The sequence below is a fragment of the Neodiprion lecontei genome, chromosome 1 (genome assembly GCF_021901455.1).
Source record: "Neodiprion lecontei isolate iyNeoLeco1 chromosome 1, iyNeoLeco1.1, whole genome shotgun sequence".
Taxonomy (NCBI): domain Eukaryota; kingdom Metazoa; phylum Arthropoda; class Insecta; order Hymenoptera; family Diprionidae; genus Neodiprion; species Neodiprion lecontei.
The window spans coordinates 34,188,486-34,201,475 of NC_060260.1; the positions used below are offsets into that span (position 1 = coordinate 34,188,486).

Here is a 12,990-nt window from a genome sequence, read left to right on the forward strand (position 1 = left end):
TATAAGTGTAAAAAAATAATCTATTAAAACGACCGTTTATCCGCGATATATAATTGCAATCCCTCAATAGCGAAGATCGAACACGTTGAAGACTCTTCGCGCACTTTTACAACCGTAATTATCCGATCTGACTTATCTCGACGCATAAAGTGAGCAAAATTGTAGGTATTCCAAGAAACGCATAATAATAATTATATGCACGCAGGTGGTGTATTCTTTTTCCGCTCTTCATCGTAAAACATTAAACAAGTCCTTTTTTGTTTTTTTTTCTCATTCTCATTATCATTATACCGCGGACATTACGCTGCACACCGCAGTGTACAGGGATGTACGTAATAACATAACGCCGGGTATGTTCACAGACCGTAAATAAAATTTCGGTAGTGGATAAAGACGATGAAACGGTGATTACCAAGGCGTAAGGCGTAAGGCGTAAGGAACAAAGGGACAAAGGGAAAGAATTTTTCGCACGAAGAGGTTGGAGGAGGTCAGGCGGGCAGCACCGCGGCATCGTGTACTATCAAAACGCGACGAAATTCATCCGAAAAGTGTACGTACGTAAAGACAATAACAATTGTAGCAGAACGAAGAAGACGGCAGAGAAGAGAAGAATGAGAGGGAGAGGGAGAGAGATAGGACAGAAGACAAGAGACGGAACACGTTGCGCAAGAGATCCATCCAGCAAGAAGGCGCAGCTGATGGACGCGGGTAGATACCGAGCACCGCCTGACTGCCTGCCTACCTTCCCACCTTTCCACCTTCCTACCTTCTTCCTACCTCTAGACCGAGGTAGAGGAACCGGAGAAAGAGAGAACCGCAGGGCAAGAGAGCCGGCTAAAAGGCAAGAAGCGTAAGGGACGAAGGAGGAGGCGGAGGATGGAAGTCACGGGCGAGCGCCTCGACGACCGGCAGAGGCTATGAGAACATTCCCACTCCCACGCCCAACGAGTATATGCTCAAACTCTGGCTGTTACAGCACGAAACTCCAGATATGGCTTATGGCTGATGGCGCAGGAGTAGGTATAACGCCGTAGGTACGCATACTCTGCGTCTACACCTATACCGAGTCGTTCAAGTGCGTGTACTCGTTGTACCAGCCATTGGGAATCCTGGGGGCCGTAGGTATTTTCTATCTTCAAATGTCCCCGCGAATTCGCTGCCGCTGCGTACAAGGTCTGCAGAAAGTCCAAACAGGCCGCGTCTAAGATTTTGCGGACCTTTCGTCCTTTGCTCGTGTTATCGTAACGCTGCACGACGTTACGGTTGGTCCCAGTTATGCATGTATAACTCCAGGGAATCATGCGGCTCGTTGCGTTAACGTTGTTTACAACCACGTTGGAACGAAACGACAATTAGCTGGATAAAACGCATTCCCTTATCGAGGTGGCGTATGACTCGTTATATGGAAAGTATTGAATCACGTAGGAAGTGTGCTCCGCAAACCGCAGGGGATTGTACTTACTGCGTCGAAGATGCGGTTTACCTACTCTCACAGTTGTGCGTTTCAGAGCTTGTATATATTATATTCATATAATACGAGTCGTCGTGTAACTAGAGAGAAGGAAGAATAAAAATTATTAAAAACTGGAGTAAAGTCCGTTCGGTTTCCATTAGGATCCACCCCACTCGGCGTAACATTCGACACAATTTTCTCTCTATAACTGTGTACTAGAATCAAACTGGAAAATGTGCGGCAGTCGTTATTTTCGCTGTTACGACGTTATACGCGGTGTATATTCGAAAAGAAGTTAGATTTGACGACGGGTATTGTCACGAAGTTCGGAAACCGGGAGACGCGTTGTTTTGCCCCACTTTCCGAGTACTAACTAATAACAATAATGGACTGATTGCGAGAGTCGGTACCAACAACGATAGTTTGCATTGTACGGATCTTGTACCTTACTACGCTCGTACAGCAGAGGTATAAACTTTACGCGTAGTATACTTGAAGTGGAATCGAGGTACGGGCTTAGCTTAAGTGTGTTACGTTAATTGATATTGCAATTAGTAAATAAAAACAATTACTACTTGGAAGTCTGCTATTGTGTCCCGTTACATGGTATTCCGTATCATGTATTACAGGCATATATTACGTAGAATATAGCATCGGGTCGAATCGTGAGCCGTCGTATAGTTTTGCGCATTGTGTAAAGTGGTGTTTAATTTGTGAGAAATCTTCATTAACTAGATAATATCACGGATTTCGCTGCGGGCATTTACCGCGAGCACTTTCTTAGAATACTTTGTACCCGCATTTTTTTTTTCATTCCTTCTTTCTTTCATTTAAATTCAATCGAGATTACACCGTGATCTAGCAAGTGTTGCATCGCACTACAAACGACGGTGCTTAGGTGATACTAGATATCCATATGTTGCTTCGAACATTTCCAACACTTCGAACTCGTGATTTGAAATTCGTTCCAGATTTTCACGATTCTGTGCCAAGCTGGCGTGGCCATTCAAGTGCGACTCGAAGAAGCTTTTAGCGTGTAGAATAATAGAGAGAAGACGTATGTATCCGTGCCAGTCGAACTCCATTATGTCTGGCTACAAGTTTTACCAGTTTAAATCAACTTGTCTACTTATTCATTCGTTTATCTTTTCATACTACCAAGTAATATAGTTATATGACACTGTCGCGTTGCCACTGACATATATAAGTGAAAGCCTGCATAGAGAACTCGCAACGTGATTTCTCCGCACCGTTACGCGTACTAAAAATTCAAATCAAAGTGCTCTCCGTGTCATGGGTATGTGGTAGGTTATACCTGATACGCATCGGCAAAGGGCACCCTGTCATAGAAGATAATAACACCGTGGCTTTTTGGCATTTGTATATCGAGTGGATTGAACGCGGGAGCATAAATGAATAAGAATGTACAAAATGTGCAAAATTGCAAGTCAAATTTTTCTTCCGCTCCGTCAATATGGTACTGCGGAAAACGGGAGAGCAGGTTTCGAAATGCGGCAGACAAGTTCGACTTCACGTTGCCTATTCAACTTACCCTGGTGGCAAAGAGACGCCTGTAGCATTTGGCTGTGTCGTCCTGGTCTATCGTCGGTTGCCAGGCAAGGTGAGTGGGCAGTATGGCTCTGCCCGAGGAATCGAGAGTGTGATGGTGGTCGGTACCCTCGACCCAGTACCCTGGGGGTGTGACGACCATGGGTGGAGGTTGGGTCCCTGCCTGCAAGAGTGCGGCTTCCATTAGGGCACGTCCGATCGGTGCATCGGCGACCGGCGACGGTGAAGGAGTCGGTGTAAGGGGTTGAGTACCGCCTGCCGAAGTCGACGTCGGTCTCTCATCTCTGGACGACTGTAACAAATGAAAAATGGAAGGTGAATTAAGACGGTGAAATTATGCGTCGGGATTCAAGTGCGAGGACTTCACGCGGTGTTGGGGGACCGGGGTTGTCGGATCGCTTTTTCGTTTTGAGGCGACCGAGTCCCTTTATTCGAGAACTTTAATTGAACGGTTAGTCATTGAGGAGGGAAGCCATTGCTGCTGAACTCGAAAGGGGGTAACGGGACACTTGCATTCTTTTCACCGAAAGCTCGTTACTTGCAGGGTTTGGTGTTGCTGACCCTAGTAAGAGCGGTGCAGGACACACTTGGGGGGTAACGAACATCTCACTGCTCAAGGCATTTTTATACATATACTCTCCGAACAATGGATTGCTGCAACTCTTCAGCACCCGAGATGGCGCATACAGTATTCATTCGTGTGGATATTACAAGCAGAACCATGTCAAAAAACTCAATCATGAGTATTATAAAATATAGACACTCAAAAACTAATCAGTATAACTCGGGAAAATCAATCAGTAATGATGGAAAGTCAAGTGTCGATTAGGCACTCGCGGTGTTTCTATGTTCTTACCGAGATATGTAATTTAACCATATACATATATCAGGCTGTACTAATGGGTGTACTTTGATCGCGTTCGTCATTGTATTTCAGGTTATACCTAAGCAAGTATCTATACATATAACGAAATTCAAGGACATTGTGAAACCTGGCTCCGAATTTACAATCTAACCTTACAACTATTTACTTTAAAACCATTAACAGAGTTACGAGTACAGGGTCATCCTGCACTGCCTCAAGTGCCAATAACAGTTACCCGTTATACTCTAGCTGCAGCGTAGCCAAGGACTTCCAGGTATGCGGATATGTCGACAGAAAATGGTTCAACGATTTCTTCAAACGGGCATTTGGTCCATCCCCAAGCATATTTTCCTTAGGCACGAAACTTCTTCTCACAACGATGTGCGTGCGGCTATGTGTGTGTGCGCGTTTATTCGAGTATTTACGAAGGAAAAGAAATTCTTTAAAGGTAGAATGTGAGCGGCGCGTATAACCCGACCGTCTCAGGTTCTACACGCACCACGTAGCATGGTGGGGGAGGGTTTACGTTACCCGTTTCTTACACACAACCTTACGACGCGCATTGGCTCGTTATCCGTTTCGTCTAGAGTCAATAGAACGGTGATAATTGCGTCCTATTCACGGGGGTGTGTCCGCTCGTTAGAACGAGGTTCCGTTCGACCCCTCGCGACTAAGACTCCCGGGTAGACTATTCGTCTTGGGGGTCCGCGAAAGGCTTGTTGATAAACAGCGCGTCAGCCGAAGAACTCTCACGGTTTACGTTAACGCGACACCCGGCCATATTTTACAAGATTAGAGCTACGCCCCGACGTTCCCGAAATTATGATAATAACACACCGGTAGGCATATGCTCGGACAGGTGGCGTTTCCTCCTCGCCCCCTCGCCCCCTCCCCGAAACACGAAGCGGGAAATCGCCAACTGTGAAAGGGCTTAAAAATGTGAGGTTTAATCAAGCGAGTATCGACTGATAGTCGACGCGGATCAACTGGGTGAAGAACCTAAGGCTGATGATCGGTTGGAAAGAGACGGAAAAAAAGTAGAAAACGGTTAATCAAGTTGTCGAGCTAAAAGTTGTCAATAATATAGTTCGTTACGTGACGTAACTCGTCGCGTCGGACCGAAACAGGACAGGGAAGTAGGGAAGAGCAATTCCGGAAACGGCAGCGACGAAGCCAGACAGTAACGAGGGCCGCAGGCATGCAAGTGGACGTAGGAGGAGGAACGACAAGCGGAGCATCAGTTACCAACTTGAACGTGCCGTACTTCCACGATGCCCGTTCGTCCGTGTGTCCGTCCGTTGCGTAATTCGAGGCTGGTTTCGAGTTTCAAGTTCGGCTTTATGGTTCGTTGCCCGTCTCGAGGCAACCCCGCAGCAGCGGCAGCGGTTCCCCACTGTCACTTGACAAAGTGCCAAGGCGAACGTTTTTTGACAGCGACTGGTCGGAAAATTGGGCGAAAAAGGTATCATCATCCTGACCAAAAACTTTACCTCGTCTACAAGATATTTTTTTACCTCTTTTTATACCGTGCAATTCGTTGATGCACTGTGTGCTCCACCTACTTCGTGGTTCAGGATGATAATCCAGGGAGACGCCGAGAGATGCGCTATTTGCAGTGTAGTTGTATATAGTACAGACCTCCCCTTGGCCGATGGGATTTTCGTTGAATCACTACCTTCCCTCCTTACTTCCTATCTCTGTCTCTATTCAGTTCCCTCACGTCTCGGTATTCTTTCGTCTCCTAAGACTCCCGTTCCTTTTTCTCCCTTCGGCAAAGCGGCCAGACCAGAAGTGTGTATATATACGTATAGTATATAGTAGGGTATACCCATGTATACATATATATATAATATATATAAAACTGCAGAGTCGCGTTTACCCGTCACAGCTTGAGCGATCCACTCTTGACTTGACGAGGCCCGACGGCAAGGTCCAATTTCGTTCTTTGCCGAACGAAAAGCCAGTCAATTAAACGAAACCGGTGAAACTCCCTCCGAAGGGAATTATAACAACATGCTATAGCGATGATTGCGGCGACAAAGTAAATAAATATATACGAGATAAGATCGGCACTCGACGAACGGTATGTGGTGCGAGGTAATCGATCGATCACGACACCGATACAGGTGTGTATGTGCCACGAATTCGTACGCATGTATCGCATAGCGTCGGTTATACGAGTCCGTCTTTCGAACTTCCTAACAACCAGATGTAAATTACTAAATTTAGTTGCCATGCACCGAAACGCTTCCTCTTGCACTCTTTAATTTTTTCTTTATACTCGTGTAAATCATCCCAGATGCAGTTGGAGAAATATGAGAAATAAAAAGTGCTGGTTATATCCTCGTTGAGTGTACCACCGTGTGCATGGTATCTATTAACGGACTAGCCGTGAAAAACGACGTGCGAGTTACAAGAAGGGCCCTAGACTCTACGAGACGATGCAAGATCCCGTAAGTTTTAAGGGCTGCGAGTGAACGCTGCTACAACGTATCTCAAAGATGAGACGAGCCTCACCAGCCACGTGTAAATAAACGAACAAAGAGAAACAAACCCGTGTCCTTGAAGCGAATACGATCATCCTACCGAGGCATGCTACGTACATGGATGAGGAATCGTTGACTGGCGGGGTTTCGTTTCCATTGACCGTGAATGAAATTTGGAAGCCAACCTCGCGACAAATTAACATCCTCGAGATAATCAATTTTACATCTGGTTTCCTGTTTTGCAATCCCTGTAAATTCGCGGTCTCCGCGATCGGTCGACGGAGGATCGACGACGACATTTTTTCGGGTGGTAAAATTTCATTGAGAACGCTACTCGGGTCTCCTCTCGATTTAGCAAATCTTGGCAAATTTCTAGCGATGACTGGGAGTCGGAGGTGTGCAACTCCTTCCTCCCAAGTTTTAACTCAACACCGTACAATATCTTAGCCGTTTTTACGAAAGGCGTTAATCACTCGGGTGTGTCGATTGGACGAATAAAGGGTATAAGTTTCCTGGTTTTCTTCCAAAGTTCTGCATCCTTCTCACAGTGGTGGAAAGGAACGATAACTACGCGGGTCTCCTCCTCTCTTCGTAGGCAACGAAACACCATCAGCTATCCACAAATACCACGAGGTTATATTTGGAGACACGCGGGCTGCGAGCCGCGGACGATGGACCTCGGAATCTCTTCTTATTTCCTCCTTTTTTCCTATTCGGCTGGATTTAGAATTCTTAAATTGAAAGGCGCAACGAAACCCGCGCGGACGAGCCAGAGCTTCGGACTTCTTAGTAAGGGAAAGTTTCAAATTGCTCGAGTCAATTCCACGTCGTGAACTTATAGGTACAGGTGGGATATGATAGTTGGGTGGGCGGAGGAAGAAGGAACGGATTCGCCTGAATTTATGCCTTACCCGCCAAGTAACGGTAGCCCCACTTCGCTGACACATCTAAATCCGAACCCCAAGTTACCGTTGTTTGCGTTGAAAACACTCTGTTCCCCTATGATCGCATACATGGGTCATGTGATACCACCGACAACCCAGACGTACGGTACCTACGATATTTCCGTCTTCCGGACTTAAATTTTCAAACTTTGGTCTCGGCTAAAATTTACGTAGCCTAGTTTCACACCCACGAACAGATTGATTGATCGCTTCGCGTTTCGTGCAACCTGCATACGACGCAATTTCCGATGCAACGTTTATTCTTCGCCTGTATATTCAACGATCGTAAATTTTAAATTTCGCCACAACGCGAGTTCGACGATCATGGTTTATTTCTTCCTACTTCAACGTCCAAACCAGCTGTATAATACAAGAAACGACACAGTGTTACCTTCGGTTCTTATCAGGTTTTTCTTCGCGTCATACGTCATTTACTCACGTGTCACCGATATGCGTTCTGGCTATCGATTTACGTAACTCGCAACACCTTTCTCGTGTGTGATATAGGAGGAGAAGCAATCACCTGCAACCAGGTATAATTCCATAGTGTAAGCGCGAGCTGCTAGGGTGTGATCATTTCCGTGGTTGAAATATGAGATCATTCAACTTTTGCGAAGTTCCAGCGAAACTCGTGGACCTGAGCTTCTGCCGCTAACACCCTTCCTTCTTTAAGGCCTCGTTCTCACGTGAACAGCACGAGCCTGTCATACAATAGACCCTCCGCACGAGCTCGAATCACGTATACGCGCAGTTGGAGATGTGTAAAAACCTTCATATACACGTCATACAAGCGCTCCGCGCGTCGTCGACGAGTACGAATGAGCAGTCTGCACAAGTTTACAAGTTTTGCGCGAAGGTAAAATAAAAAAGCGCAAAAACCATTGCGGGTAGCGTGGGAATTATGCTCTCATTTAAGTACCTCAAACTGTCTACATAATGCCAATTTTAGCACAAACAAAGACGTGCTCCGCAGCCTGGACGACTCGGGTCAGACGGAAGATCCCGGATCTGCACTTCTTTCCGTCATCGATGTATGTTATATATGTGTGCGCGTGTGTGTATATATATAAAGGTGTACGGCTCATTTTCATCAACATGTTACAAGGATCCAGCAGGTATAATACAGGCATTGCGTGTTCCCCGTGCGTCTATCAAACGGCGCGTTTGGCCGATGAAAAATCTTACTAATTTGATCGAGGTTCACCGCAGGAATCAGTGGCCAGCTGATCGCAGGATCCCTAAAAGCACGGACTTGCGATAGCGTCGTGTTTCACGGTGACGTCTGAAGGCAATGCGGTAAAATTTACTTTCAAAATATGCGGCCCGCGCGGCGCAAGAACACATAATGTAGCCATATAACAGTGTGCCTCCTGCAGACTTACAATTTCCAGCCAATTACCAGGGACGGACGATACAATTAACCGCACGTCGTAATCTCGTGACTGCACGTGTAAACGGCTCGAAATATTAAATAATGGTGCAATTAGCAAACAGGTTTTAATCGCCTTGTCAACAAGCGCGAGGTGAGATGCTGCTGCTACTGGAGGAGATGCTGTTGCTGCCCCGACGACTCCTCGACGTCTACTTTTCGCGAGGAGTAATGTACCGCGGGTGAATAAAGAAAAAAAAAAAAAAAACAACGTTAATAAGAATTTTTTCGATTTACATACCAATCTTTGCAAATACTTGTATAATATACATTTACGGGATTTTTTCAGAGTATAACAAAAGGTCGCACCTCGACGATTTTTCGATCGTACAAACACGCGAGCTAGGAACTCGACTCGTAGAGTGAAGAAATAAAAATAACTAGTCGAACGTTCTTTTTTGTTTCTTCACCTTGCGGAAGACGCACGTTGTTCTCTGCTATCTTCTGAATAGGCGGGCGTGCATATATTGCTCGTAAGATCGAGATAACCAACGGTATGTGTATGTGTAAAAAGATTTCTATAGCGCATAGCTGACAAAGAGACAAAAATATACGCATAGAAACGGGCTCGCTTCGGCCATGTGCGACATGTCCGTTACATAGTGAACGCTGTACGGAATGCTTTACTCGCGTTGTTTTGTACATCCAACCGACGACGGCTGGACCAACTATAGACGGAGTTAAGTGGACGTGCGCAAAATACCCGCCACATTGCATTTCTCTGTTACTTTTCTTCCTCTTTTCAATTTAACTATCGATTCATCCTCAACAGCAATCTACGGTTGTTTCCTATATCCGTGAATCGTTCAGCTGCAGAAGGTTGAACGAAAATTACTTCAGCGGATAATTTTATGAGTAGAACCGGAATGGACATTGCTAAAAATAAGGGAATAATTGCTGGATCGTGAAGCTTGAGGGATCCGTTTCAAACTGCGGCAGCAGCAAGCAGCTTCAGATCACGGTGGAAAAAGTTGAGCTGTAATTCTAACGGTTATACGGAATCCTGGCGTTGTTACAATCCATCGCGGCGGGATAGCGATGCCCGGAAGGATAGAAATCGCGAAGAACCGTCTCGAAGAAGCCCTAATGAACATCCGCTACCTGCGGAACCAAGAAATACTACAACTCGTAACGCACACAACCCCGGGGGCTGGAGGGCTTGCAGATTATGCGATTTGGATATAGGCCGACAAATACCGTACACACACACACACACACATGCACAGGTACGTATAAAGTGTAGTCGTTTGGTTAGCGGACTAAAAAGCTCTTCACGGCCCGACACGGCCCCGCAAGGGATTTACAATGTGGAAAATGACGGCGTGAGAACGGCAGGCTAACGTAGGTACGTACCAGTTTACTCCCATAAGAGGAGGAGGATGATGGGGAAAGGGAAACAGCGGATACGCTTAAACTTCCTCCACGTAATCCGTAGCGTTCGTTGTGTTCCTGTAGGAGCCGAGACGAAGAGCCGATGCGCCGCTGCGCTGCCGGGAGTTTATACCGTGCGAAACGAAAAAAGCTGGGAAAAATGCACGACGACGAAGCGCTTAAGCGTCGGGTAATTCATGCTCAGGTTATTATACACCGACCTCCGGCTCCCTGCCATCGGATTTTTCAATTTTCTACTACCCTGCATGTATGTGACTATTGTACACGTGTACCGCAACATTTAGCCAGAAGATACCCAGATATTGAACGAGCTTCGTAACATCCACCCGGAGGTCGGAAGGTACGGTGAAATCTTGAACCCCTGTTAGCTGGGACCGATTCCGCAGTCAACCCATCCAGGTATAAAACGAACTACAAGTTTCGAAACTCTTCACAATGCAGAGCCAAGCGTAGCCCCAACAGACGGGGTCCTTCCAATACGGGTTTAAAAGGTTCTCAGTTAAAGTTGTCTCGTTCCAAGAAATCAGCTGAAAAATTCTCGGGCCGTTATACCGCTGTCCACAATGAGAGGATAATAAATGATTCCGGCATCGCGGTATACGTAATAATTTCCCCCGGGGAATTACCGTGCTACATGGATTTTCACAATTAATTATACGTATACGTATAACCTCTACAGGCTAAACGAGTCCCGAATATCACGTCCATTGTCGTAATAACGACGAAAAGCGGATGGCTCGTGATGAGTTTCGGGGGACTGAAGCAAAGTGGATAGGTATACGTACATTGATGGGATACGAGAGACGAGAACGGACAGACGATAGCCCTTTCTCAATTTTCGATAACCCTACGAAGGGGCTAATCTTTCGAAGAAAGGAAAATCAACTTTCCGACTTTGACCGGGATCCTCGAGAGATACACCGTCTAGAAAAGAGTCATGGTTGCAACATGAGAAAAAAGAAGGAAAAGAATTGGTCCCGAGTGATTAGCGGCGCGTTGCTTTTGCGGTACGACCGAAAGTTTCGGAAAAAGGATGAACCGTGCGCGCGGTCTCGATTATCAGAGAAGCGTAAATAATTAATTGGACCGATCTGAAACTATGATCGATCGCTTTGTTCACCCAGATTATACAGGGGGGCCAGAATAGTGAACCGTGCAACACCTGCGCCACCCGTGGCTTTCGGCTGCTGCAGGTGTTACGGACGTGGCCATTTCCGTGACGGGCAAGGCAGATGTCAGCCGCATACGGCTGTTGGCTCCCACCGTGTTGGGGCCCACGTTTTATCTAAACGTGCGTGTACGAAGCAACACGAGAATAGAAAACGACCGGCGGGTACGTATGAAGTAAAAAATCGCGATTCCGATAACCGTGGCGCGTTTCGAGCACAGCGGAACGTCTAACGGGTATCTAGACGGTCTTTCGCGTTATTGCTAAAAGAAACTAAGACAATTAGGGTGACCCAGTTGGCCTTGCGTTGCGGTAACGAAGACAAACGTTTACCGACGAATTCTCAGTTCTTTGAAAAAATCGTCTTTATGACGTCATTCATCTTTTCTCTCTCTATAAATAGGATATCTATACACTCTCGAGAGACGAATATCGGGCTGGTGGGTGTCATGGAAGGTGTGCGCCCGACTTGGTATAGCGACATGAACAGTCCTACCCGCTATATCTATACCTACGTATGTACAAACATACTTCCATCATGAAGATGAGAAACGGTAACTGAAAACACACGGTCGTCCAAGGCCGGAACAGTTGCAACAACAGTCGCTGCTTATGAACGTTTGCGGTCGTAAACGAGTCCCGGAATCTTCCCTGTCGCTGCAATTACGCCGCGATTAGAAAGGTCGCAATGTCGTTAAACAAAACGGATACTCCATATTACATTATCGTATCTCATATAAACGCGGTAATAAGTGAAGGGATTTTATTCGTTTTATTATTCTTCAATAAACGGGTATAATCTCGGTGTCGTTGATCCGTCGTAAATTCGTTACCGCAATATTGTTTCACGTGTGTTCAAACATTTACGCGTACAAACTACTCCTTTCCGTGTGTGTGTACGTCCGTGTATCCGTGTCTGCATTTTTTCATTTATTACTATTTTCTCCTCTGTGTATACTTTAGTTTTTAGTTTTTTTTTCTTTTTTTTTTGTTTTTTCCCGTGTCAAGGAAAGAGCGATGTTTTCCTCGCCCCTTATTCACGGCGAGGCCTGTCTTCGGTTACTTAACGAAAGAATACTTTTCTTTCCAACCGGGGTACCCGGGGCGCGGTGGGTTGCACGAGGCGATGAGAGTCATCGGGCAGAGTGGCGACGTAAGAGGCGGAGTTAGCTAACGATAAGCCAAGGCTATAAGCCAATCTTTCGCTGCCCGCGAGGAGGGCTAAGATTACGAAACGCCAAATTGCGCCCATTCAAGAAAACTTTCACGGCAACATCAATCGCCTCTCGGATGTTTTCCCGATCTTCCGCCGTCCATCCCCTCGAGCTTATTTCAATATACGTTTTCTTCGGAGGCCGATCGCAGTACCCATATCCCTCCCCGTTCACCCCCCCGCCGATCCCGCCACGAATCTTAGGGATGTTAAACTTTCTTGATTGAATGCGAGAGGTCGCCTCCTTGTACTCTCCCCCATCCCCATCCCCATCCCCATCCCCATTCCTCGATCCACCGTGGACGATATATCGTTTCCAGATACACCGACAAAGTGTTCCAGGGTATTGAATCGGAGTCTAAATTGGTTATACCTCCATGACGTCGAAGAGGGCTGAGAGTTTTCGGAGGTATGAAAAAAGACGATATTTGTCGCGGACGAGATGAACGCCCGAGTTCCAAAGTTGTGACG

General features: G+C 46.3%; 1 protein-coding gene across 6 annotated transcripts in view; it reads right to left on the reverse strand.

Annotated features, from left to right (window-relative positions):
- LOC107227802 (rap1 GTPase-activating protein 1) overlaps window positions 1-12,990 on the reverse strand; it is a 158,347-nt gene that overhangs the window by 13,008 nt on the left and 132,349 nt on the right. For all 6 annotated transcript variants that reach the window (XM_046743782.1, XM_046743784.1, XM_046743791.1 and 3 more), the window contains one exon: window positions 3,006-3,314. In XM_046743782.1, the coding sequence (XP_046599738.1) occupies window positions 3,006-3,314 (309 nt within the window). The remainder of the gene's footprint in view (window positions 1-3,005; window positions 3,315-12,990) is intronic.